General features: G+C 46.0%; 1 protein-coding gene across 5 annotated transcripts in view; it reads right to left on the minus strand.

Moving 5' to 3' along the window:
* The window catches only part of HNF1B (HNF1 homeobox B), a 102,766-nt gene that overhangs the window by 63,281 nt on the left and 18,746 nt on the right, over positions 1-20,739 (minus strand). For all 5 annotated transcript variants that reach the window (XM_058445558.1, XM_032162589.2, XM_032162588.2 and 2 more), the window contains exon 5: positions 4,975-5,135. In XM_058445558.1, the coding sequence (XP_058301541.1) occupies positions 4,975-5,135 (161 nt within the window). The remainder of the gene's footprint in view (positions 1-4,974; positions 5,136-20,739) is intronic.

A 20,739-nucleotide genomic window follows, 5' to 3' on the forward strand; every position in this document is an offset into this window, starting at 1 on the left:
ATTTTTTCTTTTTTCTTTTTTGGTCAAGGATCCTATATTGTAATCACCATTATATTTTAATGACAGATTAGTATGAGAAAGCTACTGATTTTTGTGTATTTACTTTGTACATGACCACTTCACTGAATCCTACTAGTGTCTTTTCCTCACTGATTTTTTTCCAAGTATGTAATTGTAATACAAGCATCTGATGGTAACAGGGTCTTTTCCTTGCTAGTACTGATATGTCTACATGTCCTATTGTATTGCTTACAACTTATAGTATTAATTAATAACAGCTGTAACAGATGTGCTTATTTTGGTTCTGATGTTATCAGAAATGTTTCCAATGTTTTCCCATTAACTCTAATTGTAATTATAAGGGCGCGATCAGTTTTATACACACCTACACTTTTTCCGTGATAAATTAGTTTACTACTTATAGTTTCAAAATAATTTTTTTCTTTTTTTGAGGTGGAGTCCAGCTCTGTTGCCCAGGCTAGAGTGCAGTGGCGTGATCTCTGCTCACTGCAACCTCTGCCTCGTGGGTTCAAGCAGTTCTCCTGCCTCAGCCTCCCGAGTGGATGGAACTACAGGCACCCACCACCACGCCTGGCTAATTTTTGTATTTTCAGTAGAGACAGGATTTCGCTATGTTGGCCAGGCTGGTCTTGAACTCCTGACCTCAGGTTATGTGCCCACCTCGGCCTCCCAAAGTGCTGGGATTACAGGTGTGAGCCACTGTGCCCAGCCTCAAAATAATTTTAAAGTTATTATTAAGAAAGGACTGGCCCCTCTTATTCTGAACCCAGGCGTGCTTGAGAGCATCAGGAACCCTGAGAGGTGCTTTGGGGTTAGGATACACCAGATGTCTGAGTAACTCAACTTTCCTTCTTCCATCTTTCACTTCCCAGAGCTTTTCAGACTATAGGTCTCCCACCAGCACCCAGGTAAGATACTGTCTCCCACCCTGCCCTTCTGGTCAACTCCACAGCGTCCAAGGTTAATTTGAAAAAGAAAGAAAGCAAAAACCAAACAGGTTTGTTTGTGTTTTTAAAATAAGCATCAAGAAATGAGTTAGGGGGTCACATGACCAAGAAGGAATTCTGACCACATCAAACAAGAGAGAACCAGCCTGTTTGCTGGACTTGTTTTTCAAAATGCCAGTCATTAAAAAAAAAAAAAAAAAAATCCGTAGCCTGCCCTCAGACTGAATCTCTTGGGTAATGTAGTTCCTTTGGAGAAAGTCAACCAAGTGACAGTAATTTCTCTGACATTTCAGCATTTGGTTGATGGTATAAGAGAAGTGTGGAGGCCAATGATAAAAATAATTTAAATGTGTGTGACTTTAGGATTTGTAAAGTGCTTTCCCTGATTGTCCTTAATAGATAATGACACAAGTAGGGCAGGCATTATTACTATCAGTCCCTATATTACAGATTAAGAAACTGATCTTCAAAAGAGTTGAGACTATTTCTATGTCACTTGACTCATAAGTGAAAAAGCCAGAGTTAAAATCCAGTTTTGCTGGAGCTTAAATCTTATCCACTTACTAAGTTTGGGCAACCTTGATCAAGTTACTTCCCATTCTAAAATGCAACCATTATTTTTTAATTTTTTTTTTTTTTTGAGACAGGTTCTTACTCTAATGCCAAGGCTGGAGTGCAGTGGCATGATCGCAGCTCACTGCCGCTTCGAACTCCTGGAATTAAGCGATCTTGTCACCTCAACCTCTGGAGTAGCTGGGACAACAGGCATGCACCACCATGCCCGGCTAATTTTTTTATTTTTTGTAGAGACAGGGTCTTGCTGTGTTACCCAAGCTGGTCTCGAACTCCTGGGCTCAAGCAATTATCTTTCCTCACCTCCCAAAGTAGTGGAATTATACGTGTGAGCCACTGTGCCCGGCTACAACCATTACTTTCTATTTGGCTCCTGGACTGATGGAAGCTAGGGCACTGCTAAGGATATCAGTGGTGATCCTTACATGATAATTTGGAGAGCCTGAATTATATTAATGGTGTCATTTACTGTCTCTTCACTATGCTAGGTTCTTTAAATATCTATAATCTATAAGGTTGGTATTATTATCCCTATTTCATAGATAAGGATACCGAAATTTAGAGAAGTTAAGAAGTGTGCCCAAGTGGTAGAATTGGGGTTGAAAGCAGGCTCTCTACCACCACAGCCTGAGCTTTTCACCATTAGGACATACTGCTTGATACTGTGAAAGTATTCAGTATGTGGTTTTCTTTGTTCTTTCCTTCTTCTTTTTTTTTTTTTTTAAAGGTTCGACATGCACAGACTACAACCCTGAACCTGGCCAGTTTTTTGTCAATGCGTGACATTTGGGTATGGGGGTGGGTAGGGGCACACAGTACAACAGAGAGTTCAAATGGATTGGCTTTATTTCCAAAACCAGTCCTTGGGGAAAGATTTCAAGGCACGTCCTACTGAAAGTCAGCATGCAGAGATTGTCATTCCTAGAACAGGGCTGACCCAAAGAACAACGGCGCTACAAGCAATCTTCACACCAACCCTATGACGTAGGCATCATTATCCCCCATTTTACAGATGAAGAAACTGAGGTTAAGCAATTTGTCCACACTACTGCTGGTGAATGACAGAGCCAAGACTTGCACATACTGGTTCCCTTCCCTGCATTCCTTTTTAACCACACTCCACTCTTGCCTTGGGGGACCAAGATCCGTGATGGACATCTTATTATATTAACAAGAAAACAGACTCTTGAATTTGCGTCTCTTACGATAGTGAACAGCACATGCACTAGGGTGTTGGAGACAAGAGGAAAGCCAGACCCTGCAAACAGGCTTCCAGGTGTTTGCTAACGTTGAGGTGTGCAGTCTTGGTCAATCATCAATCCAGTAACACACTGCCCAGTTAAAGCACTGCCGAGCAGAACAGGAAGCAAAAAGCGTGTCCGCAGGCTGCATTCAGAGCGGCCCTGGCCTGGGTGAGGCAGCTTGCCTCTTAGAAGGAGGAGTGGCGGAGCTCAATAGGAAACCCCAAGGACCTTCAAGCAATAAGAGCTGAGACCTGGAAGGTTTTTCCACACTGAGAAGTCAAGACGTCTTCCATAAGGCCCCCTTCTCCATGGAAGCCTGGGTAATCCTTAACCCTAACTTGTTTGGGACACTCTTGAGAAGTCAGAAAGACTTGTCTGTGCCTCTCACAGGTAACTGACACAAGTGGTTCTTCATATGGAGAAGAATCTTTCTTAAGGGATAGGTGGGAGTAGGAGAAGGTGGCTGCGAAATGCCTCCCCCAGGAATGCCCTTTCATTTTTGTTTTCAGAGACCACGACCAGGGCGAGCGGCTCAGGTCCTCTGAAACCAGAATTGGCCGGGTCAGTGATCCCCTCAGAAACCACACTTTGTTTTTCCTCCAGGGAGCCTGGGACTCGATCACCTGTGACTCACCGTTTCTGTGTTGCCTACACAGCACGCACGTCAAGATCTAAAATGGCCTCTGCACCCTGTTGCCCTCACCCATCCTGGCCCCCACTATGAATGTGTGCAGCTCCACCTTCAGCATGAAAGTCAGGAACCTGCGGCTCCTCCCTCCCCTGAAAAACAGAGCATGACCCAAAGAATAGAGCTTTCCATTCTCTTCCCTCGCCAGTGTCGTAATGCTCCTGATCTCCCATAAGCCACTCTCTCCTGCACTTGTGTTGCTACAGGATCAGAGCCTAATCCTAGTTATTTGTTTTATTATTATTATTAATTATTATTTTTTGAGACACCCGAGTCTCACTCTGCTGCCCAGGCTGGAGTGCAGCGGTGTGAACTCGGCTCACTGCAACCTCCGCCTCCCAGGCGCAGGTGAGCCTCCCGCCTCAGCCTCCGGAGTAGCTGGGATTACAGGTGCATGCCACCATTCCTGGCTAATTTTTGTATTTTTTTTTTTTATAGAGATGGTGTTTCGCCATGCTGTCCAGGCTGGTCTCAAACTTTCTGGCCTCAAGTGATCCACCTGCCTCGGTCTCCCCAAGTGCTGGAATTACAGGTATGAGCCACTGCACCTGGCCTAGAATTTAGTTTGATGTAGAAAATTCAAATTCAAATTGTCCATTCTTCACCAAGTGTGCTAAACTTGCATCTGGGTATGGGGCTGTGGTTACGGATATAGAAAACTTCATTTAATGAGAATGATATTGACATTAACATGACAACAACAACAATACTGCAATTTATTGACTATTTCCTATGGCAAACACTGCAGAGTATTTCTCAAATGTTATCACGCTCATGCCCCCACCAAGTCTATTGTTACCGCCCCCATTTGATAGATGAGGAAGAGATCATAAGTAGTCGAGTAACCTGCTCAGGCTACACAGCTATTAAGAGCCGGAGCTGGGATTTGAACCTGGGCAATTGTAACTTCAAAGTTGGTGTTTCTCCCTCCCTAAGCATCGCCCCACCCCATCTACCATTTGTGCTGTGATCTTCGCTGTCGTGGCATCCCATGTCTTTCACCGTTCCAGTTCAAGAAGCTTCTCCCCATCGCCTCCTATCCACTACATCCTGACTTGCTAATGACTCTTCTTGTGAGTACCAAGGGGATGGTAAGGAGGAAGAGGGGGCTTGTGTCAAAGTGAGGTGCTCTCTAAGTTAAAAAATTGGCTTTGGAGGCCTTGGGGGGAGGGATGAATGAACATTTTATCAACACAAATGTCATTGGCAAGCCCCAAAACAAACAGTGTCCCACCGGGCTTGCTCCTTTATGAGGCATTCAATCAATAAAATGAGAGCAGAACTCTGTCAGATTTATTGGCTGGGTTCAAACCGAACACCTCTTCTACCCGCCGAAGGCTGGGTCGCCAGCACTACCTCTCCTTTCCAACTCTGGACAGCCCTCATTTTCCCCTATGGGGCTACAATGGTTCATTGTTTGAGGCAGGCCTTGTGAGAAGTTGTGTTTGTTTTGCCTCTTATCTTATCAGCTCCAGAGCGACAATGGCCCAGGTGTACTCACCATTTTACCATCAGGTGAGAGGAGATTGTGGCCTGGGTCCAGGCTGGCTGGGGAGACTTGCTGTAAAACCGACTGGCTGGTCACCATGGCGCTGTTGCCATGGTGGCTGATTGTTGAGGAGGAAGTGACCTCATTGTTTCCCTGCTGGCTGTAGCGCACTCCTGCAAAACAACACAAACCCAGTAGGGAACATTAGTGCCACCAGGGCCCTGGAACAATGACTCGGCACCTCTTGTTTTCAAGGGTGGGTAATAAGAAAATAAAGTTGCCTTCTCCTCCCGTCCACCCACAAGAAATATCGGCTGCTTTTCTCCAGGGTAAATATGGCATGTTCTCTATTTAATTCTAGAATGTAAGCTCCATGAGGGCAGGACATTTTTATCTCTTTTGTTTTGTTCATTGATGTATCCCCAGTGCCTTGGCACTGAATAGCCACTCGGTAAACTTCTGATGAATAAATGAATGACTGGATGGATTCTGTTTGTTATTGCTTCCGCACAGTTCTTTGAGGATTTGGGGATTGAGACTAGCCTTCTGTTACTGGCTGGAGTATTTCTTTTATTCTTTAAAATGCCTTCTAGAAATGTTTCCCTGGCATCTCTCGTGGTGCTGCAAAGTATAAGTAGATCCATGTGACAAGGAAGAAGCCCTTGTCCAGTGACCCTTGAAAGAACCGTAGCTTAGGCATCAGTCTCTGTGTACCACCTTTGTGGGCAGGCCCAAGAGGTCAGGGGCATGGACACAGGCAGAGCAGGACAGGGAAGAGGCTGCGTCTGGGAGCTAGGCTGTAGAACTCACATTCCTTTGCTGGGGTCCCATTTGGCTGCCTTCCAGGGCACAGGGAAAGGTGCGTCTGCCGGGAGGTGGGGCAGGCAGCACACACAGGCAGATGTGGATGCTTAGTAAACCACTGGAGTTTGCTCTGCAGGGGAAGGGTAGAACCAAACATGTTTACAGCCTCACTGCTCTGACCCCCCCTCTTGCTCGGGAACCAAAATGGAGGTCTGCTCTCAGGAAAGAAAAGTACTGGACAGAGATCAGGCAACTGAAGGAAGCCAAGAGAACGCCTGGGTCCAGTTTGCAGATGGAAGACCTGCTTGATGTGCCCATGAAACAGTCAAGGACAAGGTTGAGGGTACATGGGGCATCTCACCCCTAAGCTCAGTGCTTAGAAAGACAGTGTTCTTGTTTTTTGCTTTGGATTAGACAAAAAGGTGTGGAGGACCCTGTCCTGCAGAGACCGAATGCTCTAGGCATGGAATCATCTGGATAAGTGGACCAACTCTTTGGCTGCACGTCTTCCTTTGCCCAGTTTCCCAAGATGAACCATCCCTGTATACTGATTCTGTTGTTGTTCTTTCATCTACCCACCCCCTGCCCTAGCTAGAGCCCCACCTTCCAGAGGAGGCTACAAAGTTCCGCCAGGGGCCAGGCACGCTGCCATAATCAGTGTCATAATCTGCCTCTAATTCACTAAGATGAAGCTTGCCAAGATGAGACTAGATGAGCCCCAAGCCAGTTTTCCCTGGATCTTCCTAAAGACATTACCCAAGGCTGATATGACCTAGAGCTTAAGAGGGCTGGGGAAAAAAAACAAAACAAATGCTAAAGCTGGGTTCTAACCTTCAAGAGCAACTTGTCTGAGTATGTAGTGGCTTGATGCTTGCTCTATGAGCTTTTCTATTGGCCATTTTCCCCATTCTTTGAATCAAGGAGCTGCTAGTGGGGGAGGTGGTGACAGTGGGATGGTGCTGGAATTGGTGTATTGGTTTAAGGCACTACATTTTTGGGGAAGAACAGAAATCATGAAGTTAAAAGGAGGAACAGCGTCCAGCTCCCCAAGTCAACAGCCCGTGCCCAGTCCCCTGTCCTCCTGTGCACCTATTTGCAGCCCCCACATCTCCTGTTTGCCATCGATGCCATCCCATTGGATTAAATGAGGCCTTCTTTCTTCACTCACATTTGCCACCCAGTTCCCAGCAGGATGCTTCCAACAGTTCAAAGTGTTGCTACATGAAAGAAGAAAGAGATTTGAACCTTATGAGCTCTGAAGGCAGAGCTAGGTCCAATGGAAAACAGGGAGGCAGACTTCAAATAAATAAAAGGAAGAATTTTCTATCAAGGAGGGGCAGTGGGAAGACTATGGACTCTGCAGCTAAACCAACTCGGGTTCAAATTCTGATGCTGCTCTTAATAGATCTGCGATCATGGGAAAATTACTTTCCCTCTCTGTGCCTTTGTTTCCTCTAGAAAAATGGAGAGAATGCATCCTCAACAGGGCTCTTTTGGGATTAGAGGTAACATCTATACAGTTTCTTGCAAAATGCCATACAAATGGCAACTATGGGTGGGGATGCTGTGGGGCGGAAGCTGGTATAGGAATGGACCCCAAGATATTTGCCCTAAGATCCTAGAATTCTAGATGGCTTAGGACAGATTCTAAACACTGAATGGAATTATCTTTCCATAGAGAACAGTTTCCAAAGAATCCTACCCTGGCAGAACCACTGATGCTTTGCCCTGGAAGCAACTTGGGAGAGAGGTCTGGCCGCTGGCCTCTTGCTCTGTTCTTTTGGAGGAACTGGACTTCACCCTGTTTTTCTCCTGCTTTCTCTGACTCCCTAACCAGCTATTTACCTCCCCGAGAGGCTCTGCTCCTGAGAGAGTGGTGATAACGCTGGGAGTCAGGTGTGTTTTCACCTCCCAGCCTGTCCCCATCATCGATTCAGTCTCAAGTCAAACAGTCTCTGGATTTAGCCTATTTAATTTGGCTGACGGAAAAGGGCCAGCCCTCTGATGATCAAATATGGGTCACAGGGAGGCTTCTCCCCTACCAAAGGCTACGCAATTATTTATTTAAAAATAATTAACCAAGGATTTCCGCAGGAAACAAAAGGCTTCTTTACAAGGGAGCATGTCAGGAGAGACTCAAGAGCCATTTGTTAGAATCCAGGCAGCTTATTCCAAGGCTGCTGTGGTTTTTACACTTTGTTTTTCTCCCCAACAAAACTTTATTATATAAGAAATATAATGGCGAAGCTGCTCTGTCAAAAGACAGATGAGCCTAGACCTTTGAACGTTCCTTTAAAAGCCTCTGGTTAAGTGATAGAGGCCTGGCTGGAAACTGGGGGATCCCTGTTTTAATCTCAGCTCTGCTATCAATTTCTTGGGTGAGCACCAGCTTCCTCATCTATAAGCCAGAGGACTGCCCACTGTGGGGAGGGGGCCATTGTCACAGCAGAGTGATGGGAGCCAGACACAAGGCTGCTCATCAGCTCCAGATCCACCTGCAGCTGTTCCCATGATGCTCCTCTCACCAAGAATGTGGCAATCACTGGCCCCTGAGAGGGTGGCTGTAATCAGCCAGCCATCTTATGAGGGGGCGGGGTGGGGGCGCATCACAAGGCGTACACCAAAAATAGGTGCTCTTGTTAGAGGAAGGAGAGGCCAGTCCTCCTATATTTCAAAAACTCAGAAGAGCACTTGAAGTGAGAACAAAAATAAGTGCAAAGGGTGCAGGCTCTGGAGCCAGGTGACCTGGGTTTAAATCTTGGCTCTACCCTGTAAGATCTATGTGACCTTGGGAAGTTACTTAACTTCCCTGAGCTTCAGTTCCTTACTGTTAACAATATCCATCTGTCAGTCATTGGGAAGAGAACGGAATGAGTTAATGGATGTCCAAATATCCAGACCATGCTGGGCACATAACAGTTGCTGAAAACACGTCAATTCCTCCTACTTTGGGACTGTCTTTGTTTAAAAGACATTTTTAGGAAGGCTGAGGTCATGCCACTCTATTGAGCACCTACCATGTGCCAGGCACTGTGCTAGGGAGCATTAAGAAATGGAATGGCATCTTCCCTTCTTCCTTCACCAATGCAAGTTCTTAAAGTGAACATATGACAAGGGCTCTGGTTTAATATTGATTAACCAAAGATGCCAGGTTAAGAGCCACAGAGTACCCATAGGAGAAATGACAGTGGCAGATGGTAGCCATTCACCTTCCACTTACTTCCTAGCTCAAGCCACTAATTGGCCCCGTCCCCATTGTTGGCTCTATGAACCACAGCAAGTGTGTCCAGCAGCAAAAGCCATCTAAGGTGGAGTTGAGACATCCCTGAGGCCCTGGTGAGTAGATCACCTACTTTCCTCTGTTCCTAGGCATCAGCATCATGGGTGTTGGGTTATTCCTGGATTCCCAACAGCATATGGGGCAGACGCAGATCATTCGGGTTCTATCCCATATGACTGCTCAGAAGTGCCAAAGGCATGGCAGAGGTACATGTTTCCAAGAAGCCAGCATCCTTGCTCTGCCTTCCTCTACCAGCACCGTCTCCAGGGTGCCTTTCACACTGCCGCAGCCTGGGATTTCTTTCTCAAACAAAGTCACACCATGCCTCTGCCCTGCCTGGAAACGTCTGATGGCTCCTCACTGCTTTCCAGAAAAGCCCCAACACCTGAGACTGGCAGAACTGGGCCTTTGTGATTCGTCTGTTTTATTTGCATGATCTCTCGCCACAACCTTAATGCATTTCTCAAACGGCCTGACTGTCTCCTGCCTCTGCACCTTTGCTGTTCCCTCTGCCTGGAAAGCATCTCGTGTCACATGTCGCCCCGCTGTGAAGCTCTTCTTGATTCATCCTGGGAGATGGCTGCTCCATCCTTTGTATTTTACATGCACTAGACAGAGATTACAGCAGGAGTCAGTCACACTGCATGCACGCTGATGATATGTTTACTTTTCTCTGCCTCTTAAAGAAAGAGATGAGTTTTTACTTGTTGCATCCTCACAGCCTAGCAGACTGCCTAGTACTGTGAATATTTATTGACTGAAGGAATGAAACCCCAGCAGCTTTGAGCACCCATGCCCCAGACAAGGAGCATCACGTCTAGCAGAAGGAGAAAATACAGTCAGTTCTGTATTTATTGCAGTGAAAGTGTAAATTTGTTCCAATTCTATTGACATATCGGGGATAATTTGAGTGTAATGTCAATTTCACATTTGGAAAACACTTAGTGAATTCAGAAACCTGCATCCAGCTGAATGGAACCACATAGGAGAATACTAACAATGCTCCTGTGTGTACATATGCGCACCTCAAACATCCACCAGCCGCCTCAGTCCACTGTGTGCACTGGTAAGACACATCCATGCAATATGGAGTCACATCTTTTCCTTCCCATTTCAGATAACCCTTTCTCCACTGCTTCACAGTAACTCACAACCCGCAGCCCTTCTGATGCCCACTTCCCTAGGCAAACTTGCCATATTTACTGTTGTACAGCATTTATATATTTCTTAACTATTTAACGGGTATAAAACTCTGGTAATCTTTTTATTGGATTCTTATCTTTTAAAAATGTGTTGGCCGGGCACAGTAGCTCATGCCTGTAATCCCAGCACTTTCGGAAGCCGAGGCGGGTGTATCACTTGAGGTCAGGAGTTCGAGACCAGCCTGGCCAACATGGTGAAACCCTGTCTCTACTAAAAATACAAAAATTAGCTGGGTATGGTGGTACGCGCATTAGCCAGGCATAGTGGTGTAATCCTCGCTACTCAGGAAGCTAAGGCAGGAGAATTGCTTGAACCTGGGAGGCAGAGGTTGCAGTGAGCTGAGATCGTGCCACTACACTCCAGCCTGGGTGACCAGAGCAAGACTCCATCTCAAAACAAAAAAAAAATGTGTCGCTGAGGAAGTTTTCAAGTGTTGTGCTTTTTAAAAAGTTTATTTCAGAGACAGAGTCTCATTCTGTCACCTAGTCTGGAGTACAGTGGCGTAATCTCGGCTCATGGCAACCTTCACCTCCCGGGCTCAAGTGATTCTCCTGCCTCAGCCTCCTGAGTAGCTGGAACTACAGGCACGCACCACCACGCTCAGCTAAATTTTTGTATTTTTGGTAGAGACAGAGTTTCACCGTGTTGGCCAGGCTGGTCTCAAACTCCTGACCTCAAGTGATCCGCCCGCCTCAGCCTCCCAAAGTGCTGGGATTGCAGGCATGAGCCACCGCGCCCGGCCTCAAGTATTGTGTTTTTAATCCTGTTTTTCCCACAAGCCCTGTGGTTCTTATCACATGGCTTAGCAAACTCTGGTGATTTTTAGGCTGCATATGTCAGGTTATATAGACCCTACTGTGCCTGTGTATTCAAAGACAAACATGATTGCCTTACGGGAGGACCCCAGAGAGGAGCTGCTCAGGGTGCCATTCACCAGAGACTTTGCAGAAACCTGTGCTTCAGGGCCTTAGAGCTACAGCTCATAGAGCCCCTGGCGATTTAATTCAGCTCTAAGAGCTTCAAAAACACAGCTGAAACCCCAATTCCACGATTCCAGAGATCAACTAGGCACCAGCCTCTAGACATTTTAACAATCTCTCTCTCTCTCTCTCTCTCTCTGCCTTAACTCTCTGATGATTCTGGGTCAGTTAACTTTTGGGCCTTGGCATTTTTGTCTGTGAAAGGGGCATACAGATATTCCTTCTTCACAAGCCAGAATAATGAATGAATAAAATAATGTCAGAGATGCACTGGTTCTGCTGGGTAAACAGAAGAGCAATGTCAACCAGGAAAACAGGACCAGAATTGCTCTTTTAGTAAGAAGAAATGAGGAAAGTGGGGATTCCTGGGCAATGTGGGGCTCAGCTTGCCCGTGATGTGGCTTTTGGCGCTGAAGCCTGGGGGTTCCTTTCACTGAAGTCTGTGAGCTGCACCCAGAATCTGGTGGGATGCCTTTCACCCTTGACATTTCAGAGCCAACCTCCCATCCCTGATAATGCAGGAATGTTCCTCCGGCTGGTGGACCTCTGCCAGCGTAAGTGAGCGTCCCAGCCACCAACAGAGTAAACATTACTCAACTGGCTGGGGCTCTGTCACACACATTCTTCCCCTGTGTTTCTAACCTCATGCAGAGTGCAGCCCAGCCCTGTTGGGTCTAGAAACTGGGAATTTAAACTCAGGAGGAGAGAGCATGCGAAGGAGAAAGCTCTTCCGAAAGGTAATAACTATGCTCATTGTTCATAAATTATGAGTAGACAGAGCCATCTTTTCTATGAAGACAAATCATTATATTGGGGAGATGACAGGGAGAGACTGGGCCAGGCTTGATGGACTCAGTACTGTGTCCTGATAACTCTACCTTCTCCCTAAACACGTTACTTTTCTTAGGGACAGAGGCAGAGAGACAAATGATTCCGTCTGGTGAACTTCCGAGAGGCCCATTTGGAAGAAAAGAATGTGAACAATTCCCTGGCTTGAAATTGAGAACTCCAGAAATGAAAGCTTTCGAATGAGTTAGCATTGCTGCCTCAGTTTCCTTGTTTGTAGCACAGGACTTTTGCTAGTTCTTATTAATATTTCCTCCTCTGCGAGGATAAAGATTCATGTTTGCAAAGAGTTTAGAAGATTAAAAACCTGCAAATGTGGAAGAAAAAGCTGATGCAAGATGAAAGCAATCTAAATGCTGGGCTGGTTTCAATTCCGGATCCCTTTCTACCTAACATGGCTTAGTTAGGAGCTCAATTCATAAGAGGAGAAATACAGACAGGCCTGCGGGGACAGTAAACATTCTTGACTCAAGGAGTAAAAGTTGAGTGATACTTAAGGGAAGCCCACAAACTGGTTTTCTTATTTAAAAAAAAAAATCAAAGCAAACGTAACCAAGAAAAGAAAAAAAATCTTTCATCAAAAGCACCTAGGCTGAGAACAGAAGCTAACGTGCAGGGTGCACTTGAAAAAATTGCACACGTGGGGAGGTAGAAGAGCAACAGAAACTCTGTGTGTCCTCCCCCACAAGGTCTACCTGTGCCACCACGCCTCATCCTTAGTAGAGTGGCAGTTTCTGCAGGCACACATCAGGTGGTTTGCAACGAATACTTCAGCCTGAAGATTGCTGCTGTAGGTAAAAGGAACCAGCCTGGCACTTGAGAACTTGGGCAGTCCTCACATCTGAGAGTATGTTACACCCATCTGCTTCTCAGTGTGTCACAAGCACCCATTTGACAGAGTGGAAAACTGAGGTTCGGAGAGGACAAGGTTGTTTGCACTGCTCCTTGCTAGGGGGTCTCCCAGCAAGTCAGTGGTATTCCAAAGCTGACCCTTCTCCCTCTTCCTCATAAGCCCCAAATGGGCTCCAGATATGTAGAGCTTCCCCATCACGACCCACTAATAGCTTGAAATGATTTTGCAGGTTTGTTTACTTGTTCCTTGGCTGCATCCCTCACTGGAATGTAAGCCCCATGAGGGCAGGACCTTGTCTGTATTCTCCATTTTCTTCTCGGCAGAGTCATGCTAAGCATTCAGTAAACATCTGTTGAAGGAGTAAATGATGAATGAATAACCTATGCTTAAACTCTGACTGATGACTCCACATCACTTTCACCTTTAGACTGTTGAGTTGAGTGGTGGTGAAGTGACTGGAGTATATCCATTTATCCTCTAAATCTCCCAGTTTTTCTTTTCTTTTTTGAGGCAAGCCCTAGCTCTGTCGCCCAGGCTGGACTGTGGTGGCGCAATCACAGCTCACTGCAGCCTTGAACTCCTGGGCTCAAGGAATCCTCCCACCTCAGCCCCCCCAAATAGTTGAGACTACAGGCACATGCCACCATGCCTGTCTAATTTATTAATATTATTATTATTATTGTTATTATTTCGTAGAGATGGGGGGGTCTATGTTGCCCAGGGTGGTCTCAAACTCCTGGGCTAAAGTAGTCCTTCTGCTTTGGCCTCCCTCTCCCCGTTTTTCTGTGGGCAAGGAGAGGCAAGCATTCTTTTTAAGGAGGAAGAAAGAGGAGTAAGAGAAAAGGAGAGAGAGATTAAAATATAATCAAAATTGAAGAAACAGTATTGATAGACTTGGGCAGTTTCACATTTGAAAAACCGAGTTTGGGGGCCACTGGGTTGATTTGGGGATAGGGAGAAGAGTCAATTAATGGGAATTTATTCTGGCAACATGAATAACTTAAATGCCCCTTTCTCCAAAGAAACTAGGGTAAAACTAAGAAGGGTTAATGGTGGACATCATTAGGCCTAAAGGCTGTGGGGACAGAGAGAGCCCTTCTGCAGTCTGTCTCCCGGGGTCTGGTATTTTCTGAGCAGCTGCCTTTGCCGGCAGAGATAATATGGCTGCAACAAAGGCCTCTAGGCCTGGCGGACAAGGAGAATGGTGATGCTCCCAGTGGGTCTGGGCAAAGGGAGAAAAGCTATAAAGCCATCAGCAGACTGAGCCACTGGGTGTCCACACAAAAGTAAGGTCCTATAAACAGACATCTGTATTGTGAGTGAAGGGCTAATAAAATTGCCTTAGAAAAGAGAGGTTTTCCACCACAGCCTATTCATAACAAAGACCATACTGGGAGATGATACCCAGGGAGAAGATCCTTTGAGGTCTGGCAAGTGTCAGAGCTGCCTTGTGTTAGGGATTTGCCTGGCCAGATCCCAGCCTCTTCATCATTATCACAGAGGGCATCTCCATCAGTATCATTATCACCATCATCATCACCATCATCATGACAGATAGCTGCCGACCACCGGCAGGCCCAAGGAGGCTCGTCCCAAGCAACACCAGGTGTTGGGCACTGAGATAGGAGCACCAGCCAAGTGCTCAGGGAGCACCACCAGAGACCTGATGGCTGCCCAGAGCAGGGCAGTTTTGTTTCCGTCTGTCCAGATAATTGATTTGCAGTAGTCCAGTCCCCTTTCTAGACCTCACTTTGCTCAATGGAAACACAAGAGGAGATGTTCTTGCTCTTTTCTTGCCCTAGGGATCCTGGTAAGAGATTTTAAAATGAATGAAAGTAGTAGAACATTAAACTAACTAGTAGAACTAAATTGAATGAGTAGACCAGTTTACTAGTAGAACATTAGGGAGAAACTCATAATACGTTCTTTGAAAACTTTCTGGTAACATTAAATGTCGACATTAATTTGTGAACTGTATACTTAAGCAGTGTTAATAGGGTTGAAGCTGGGTAACACTGTTTCTAGAGAAGAGAAAATATGCCTTTATATACACACACATATATAATTACATAGCACATATATGCTATATGAAACAAAAGTAATCCTAGGCTCAGTTTAATTCTTAAACTGAATACCAAATTTATAAAACGGGGTTTCTGCATATGCTTTGACAGGAAGCCTTCTATGATAGATATCTTTATTTCACAAACATATGGAGTGTCTACCGTGTGCCAGGCACGGGGCTATGGGCTAGAGACACAATGGTGAAGAAATCCACCTCAGGCTCAGATGTTGGTACAGCCCACAGTTCTGCCACTCAGAATACATACACAGAGAGCAAGGTGTTCAGAGACTTCAGGGACCTTCTTCTTCACCGTGAGATTAAAGTTTATAGGTAGGGATGCAAACCCTCTAGCTCCCCTGGCTGTAGGGTTGTAGACAATGAGGAAGAAAGGCCACTCATTTCTGTCTCCATCCCTAAAACACCTTGAGATAAATTAAGCACTTTTGTGCCCGTCGTGCAAACTGATGTTACACAAATAGGAGATGCTGTTTAAGGGTTTTCCACTCTTGCTGAACAAGAACTCACTTAGGCTTCATTGCCAATACAGTCCAATGGGTGCCAAGCAGGAAGAGGCACTCTGCAGTGACAGGGCCAGAAGGCATGGGCATGCCGGCTGCTATTCAGAGGCCCTCAAAGTGTTAACCTCTAGCAGTTATAGGTGTCTCGTTTATACCCATTATAAATCTGTTTATTGTGGCTGGCCCCACCCAATCTGCTGGTGTTGTAAAGCTCTAATGATCCCTAATAAAGGTGGAAGGCTTCTAACAACACACAGTTCCTGAAATGGGGAAGGAGCAAGGGAGTGAGAGAGAGAAGGAGAGAGAGACAGATGATGAGTTTCACAATAAAATACCACAATGGCAGGCCTCCCTCTGCACTTCAAGCTGTGGAGTCCTGGGCCCCAAGACTGGATGCAACACACAGTCTCCAAATAATAGCCTGTCATAGTGGAAAGGCCCTCATCCCACACCCTCATTTGCCAGAATTCCCAGGAAGTTAAATGATTCACCCAAGGTCACCCTTGCTCATTGGTGGCTCTGATCTCCTGAATCCTAGTCCAAAGCCCCTCACCCCGGCTGCTTCTCCTTTCCCATTTCAGCAAGGGGCCATAAGAATTACCTTCAACCCCTTCAGAACTCTCCTGCTCCCTCTGGCCTAGTAATGTCAACCCTGACTATGCATCCAAATCTCTCTCTCTTTTTTCTTTTTTTAGAGACAGGGTCTCACGCTGTCACCCGGGCTGTACTGCAGTGGCGCCAATGGGAACAAAGTGCTTAATTTATCTCAAGGTGTTTTATGGAAGGAGACAAAAATAAGCAGCCTGTGTTCCTTGTTGTCTACAACCCAACTGCCATAGCTCACTTCAGCCTCAAACTTCTGGGCTCAAGTGACCCTGCTACCTCAGGCTCACAAGTAGCTGGGACTCTAGGGGAATCTCTTAGGGCTTTTGTCGAAAGTTCTTATGCCTGTGAACCCCTCATCTCTCAATTCTGATTCCAAAGGTGTGCATGGGTGGAGGGAGCCATGTGTATTTTTAATGAGCTCCCTGGATGATTTTTGTGTGGTCTGGAGAGAGATTTGAGAACCACAGATCTTGCCAATACTTAGTTCATTGTTTCTGATGTTTCAAATGACAAGCAGGGTTCATGGAAAGGAAAATCCTTCCAGAGTGAAACTACAAGGTAAGACCCTTGTCAAGAGCCCAGGGAGGACCCAAGCTCTTCCGTTCTCTCAACACCCTGAAGTTTCTGAGTCAATTCAATAATACTGTAATGGCAGCTAACCTTCCTTGCAGCACCGTGTTTGGCACTGAGTGTGTCTGATCATATTTAAGCCTCACAGCACCCCTAAGGGGATAGGTATTGGGACAGAGAGGCTAATAACTTGAGGCCACACTGCCAGATAGTGACAGAACCACAACCCAAGCCAAGCCTGATTTGGGTGCTATACTTGGCTACCCAGACACACACATCTGAATCTGGTCCTGAGAAGGGACTGGCCATAACCAGCTCACCTTGGCTCAGGTAGACTTCCCTTGGGAAAGTCTATATGCTAAAGACCATCTGCACGGTGTTTCTCCAACTTAGAAAGAACATGCAGAGTACAAGTCCTGAGAAAACTGACTCTTGACTTTCCATAAGCGTCGGAGGCATCGAGTCCCCCCTTGCCAGTTGATTCCTCAGTGGCTGAACTCACACAAGTGTGCTATTGCGGAGGTTGCTGAAGTTGGAGCGTAGGGTAACGGGAAGATACCTGAAGCAGATGTATGCTCACAGGTTGAGTGGAGAGGTTTCCAGAAAATTAGCCCTTAGGAGCTTCTGAGGTTTCCCTTTGCTCACCGTGGGGCTGTGTGCACCTTCTCTTTCTTAAATGCTCCTTCGCCTGAAGTTTGGGGGAACTTCCCTTCTAAGAACAAAGGCCATTAAGCTTCCCAGATGCAGCCTCCACTGGGAACATCCCACACCCCTCTACCTGGTAGGTTCCCAGGGCTAATTACTAACAAGCAATACACATGAGAGGGGTATTCACACCTCCCTTAATTAAAAAAGAAAAATGGCCAGGCATGGTGGCTCATGCCTGTAATCCCAGCACTTTGGGAGGCTGAGGCAGGAGAATGGCGTGAACCCGGGAGGTGGAGCTTGCAGTGAGCCGAAATCGTGCCACTGCACTCCAGCCCGGGAGACAGCGAGACTCTGTCTCAAAAAAGAAAAAGAAAAAGAAAAAAGAAAAATGCCCTGTTAGTTGCAGGAAATTCATGGTCATCTCGACTTCATGAACATCATGAACCTGACCTCCTGCTACATGGTCATGACCCTCCCCTCTGCCCCCACCAATCCATGGTCTTCCCAGCTTCCCCTCACTGTTTCGTGAATTTGTACTAAATGCCTTACGGCACTTAACATGCCTTGTGGATGTCACAGAGAAGTCCTAGGAAGAGCGGGAGACTGCCTCATACCCAATGTGCTGCAAGAAGCCAGCCTAAGTTTGCTGCAAACACCAAGATGAATATCTAGTTGGAGATACTCAAATTCTTTAAAAATCAGGGTTGAATGAAACCTCCAAGAAGGACAAGGAAAGAGGGAAACAACTAAAAAAACAAAAAACAAAGAAACAACCCACAAGCCTCTGCAAGGAATGGTAACAGCCACTATTTATGAGAGCCTGTTATGTCCAGAGTGTTTTACATATATATTATCTCATTTAATTCTTCCAGCATCTGCATGAGTGGATATCTCCACACCTCAAGAGGCAAGCACAGAGATTCCAGAGACTTGCCCAGGGTCACACAGCAGTAAGTGCCGAAGTTAAGGTTGGAATTTGGGTCTGCCTCCATAGCCTGTAATTTTGTCGCTGTGCCAGCTGGATTTAAAAGAGCATTTCCCCATATTAGATGTCAAGGCTGGTGATGGTGAGGCAAATTACACAGGTTGGGAGGCCAAGGGGAGTTAGCTGCTAATCCAACCCCAGTACTCAAAAGTGTGTCCCAGACCATCCTCTTCAACAGCACCTGGGAACTTGTTGAAAATGCAGAAACTCAGGCCTTACCCCAGGCCTACAGAATGAGAATCTGTATCCTAACACCCCCCGCCCCAGGGAATCAGCATGCACTTTAACATTTGAGAAGCTAAATCTGAGAACCTTAGAACTGGTTCTCAAATTTAGCCTCACATTGGTATCACTTAGAAAGTTTTAACTACTGATGTGTAGTCCCGCTCCCCAGGCGTTCTGACGGGTCCAGGGTGCAGCTTGGATACTGGGATTTTTAGATACTCCCTCGGGAGATTCTAAAGTGTGGCCACTTTTGAGAACTATTGTCCTACAGCAGGGTCAGCAAACTGGTCTGTTGGCCAAAGCAGCCTGTTTTTGTATGACCCACAAGCTAGGAATGGGTTTTACATTTTTAAATAGTTGAGAAAAAAATCAATTAAAGACTATAGGATGATATGTGAAAATTATATGAAATTTAAATTTCAGTCCCCATAAAATAAAGTTTGACTGGAAGACAGTGATGTTCATTCACTTCCATGTCTATGGTCTACGGCTGCTTTGGTGCTATAAAGGCACAGTTGAGTAATTACAACTGAATAGTTTAAAATACTTAATATTTACTATCTGGCTCTTTACAGAAAGTTTGTCAATCCCTGTTCTAGAGAATTTATGAATAGCTAGGATAATAACCATGACTAATTGATCTGACTTTATTTGTGGGCTGCATTCCTTTTATATATATAACTTCTATATGTATGTGTGTGTGTGTGTGTATATATATATATATATAAAATACATATATATGTATGTACATTTTTCTCTCTCCTCTTCATTTGTGTTTGTACTTCCCCCTAAAAAACAGGTAGAGGCATAAGGCCAGATCTTGTTCCATTCCATTAAGCAGGTAGCTTCAAAGGCCCTTGCACAGATCTCTGCCTCTCTCTGCACCTGCGATACTTAATTCTCTCCAAGTTCCTGTCACTTCTCATCAAACCTTCAACAGTTTCCAAGAGTACTTCTCCCATAAGCTGCAGGCCAGGGCTGTGTGCTTGCAGGCAGCTTCCTTCCTCCTCAGAGCTCACTGGAGGCAGCAAGGAGTCCTTGAATCGTCTAAGGATCCTTCATGGGGATTAGGCATGACCCTTAGGTGATAGGACTCCAGTATCTCCTGGCCCCTTTGTGCAGAGGCTTGGAGCCCCACCAGCACAGCAGCCTGGTTTCTTTGTATGCAGACCAGGGCTGGTCCCCTATCAGGGGGGAGGCTGACAGCAGAACACCCTGAAGGCTAGGCCTCTTAATCTCATTAATATCCTGATTGTCTTCCCCAATCTAGTGGCAGCCGATGGGGTGGTACCCACAAGATAAAATGACCTTCAAATTCAAGAGATAAAATGGCACTCAGATAAAGTCCCTAAGACGGAGAAGGCTGGAGCCACCCATGTCCACCACTAAACCTCAAGTCAATATGAATGTGTTTCCTAGAATTGCAGACATTTCAAGGCAGGATTTGTCTCTCTTCTGAACTGAAATAATCTGCTACTTAGGGACAATGGGCCTTATTTACTGTGAGGAACTTTGCTGCTGAGATGAATATTTTTACAACTACCCTCATAAACCCCTCCCACTGTCTGCTGCCCAGGGAGGGGGCGGAGCTCCCAGAGGTGAGCTGAGGTGCTTGCACTGTCTCAGAAGCCCCATTAAGTTGTTAAGGCATTTAGTAACCCAGACAGTGCTGACTGCAAGGGCAGTTCAAATCCCCACGCAGATGGGGATGGGGTCGTGAAAGAGGGGGCTTTGATTTCTTGCCTGGGCAGGGCACAGAATCCACCTTGGTCAGGGGCAGTGGTTGGGGAGGAAGCAGTAAACTAGCCAGAATGGGAGACTCCCACACTTACCCCACCCCTTTGGCCATGATCTCCCAAAGCCTCAGTGTCATTTAGAGGGGAACGGTAGGAATGTGGGAAAAGGAACTGCTGGGGGCTGTGTGTGTGTGTGTGTGTGTGTGTTGTGTGTGTGTGTGTGTGTGTGTGTCTTTCTCTCTCTCTCTCTGTGTTGGGTTTTGTGCCTGAAAAGTTCTTAGCATCTGCATAAGGCAAAAAGAGATGGACAGTGTGCAACAGCTCAAAACCTCTCCCCACCACTTACTAAGGCTATGAACTTGGGCACATTCCTTCCATTCTAAATAGGTCACTTCTCTTGATTGTAAAATGAAGATGACACTACAGATGGCTCCTACTCTGCAGGGCTGTTGTGCGGG

The sequence above is a fragment of the Hylobates moloch genome, unplaced genomic scaffold (assembly GCF_009828535.3).
Source record: "Hylobates moloch isolate HMO894 unplaced genomic scaffold, HMol_V3 SCAFFOLD_10, whole genome shotgun sequence".
NCBI lineage: Eukaryota > Metazoa > Chordata > Mammalia > Primates > Hylobatidae > Hylobates > Hylobates moloch.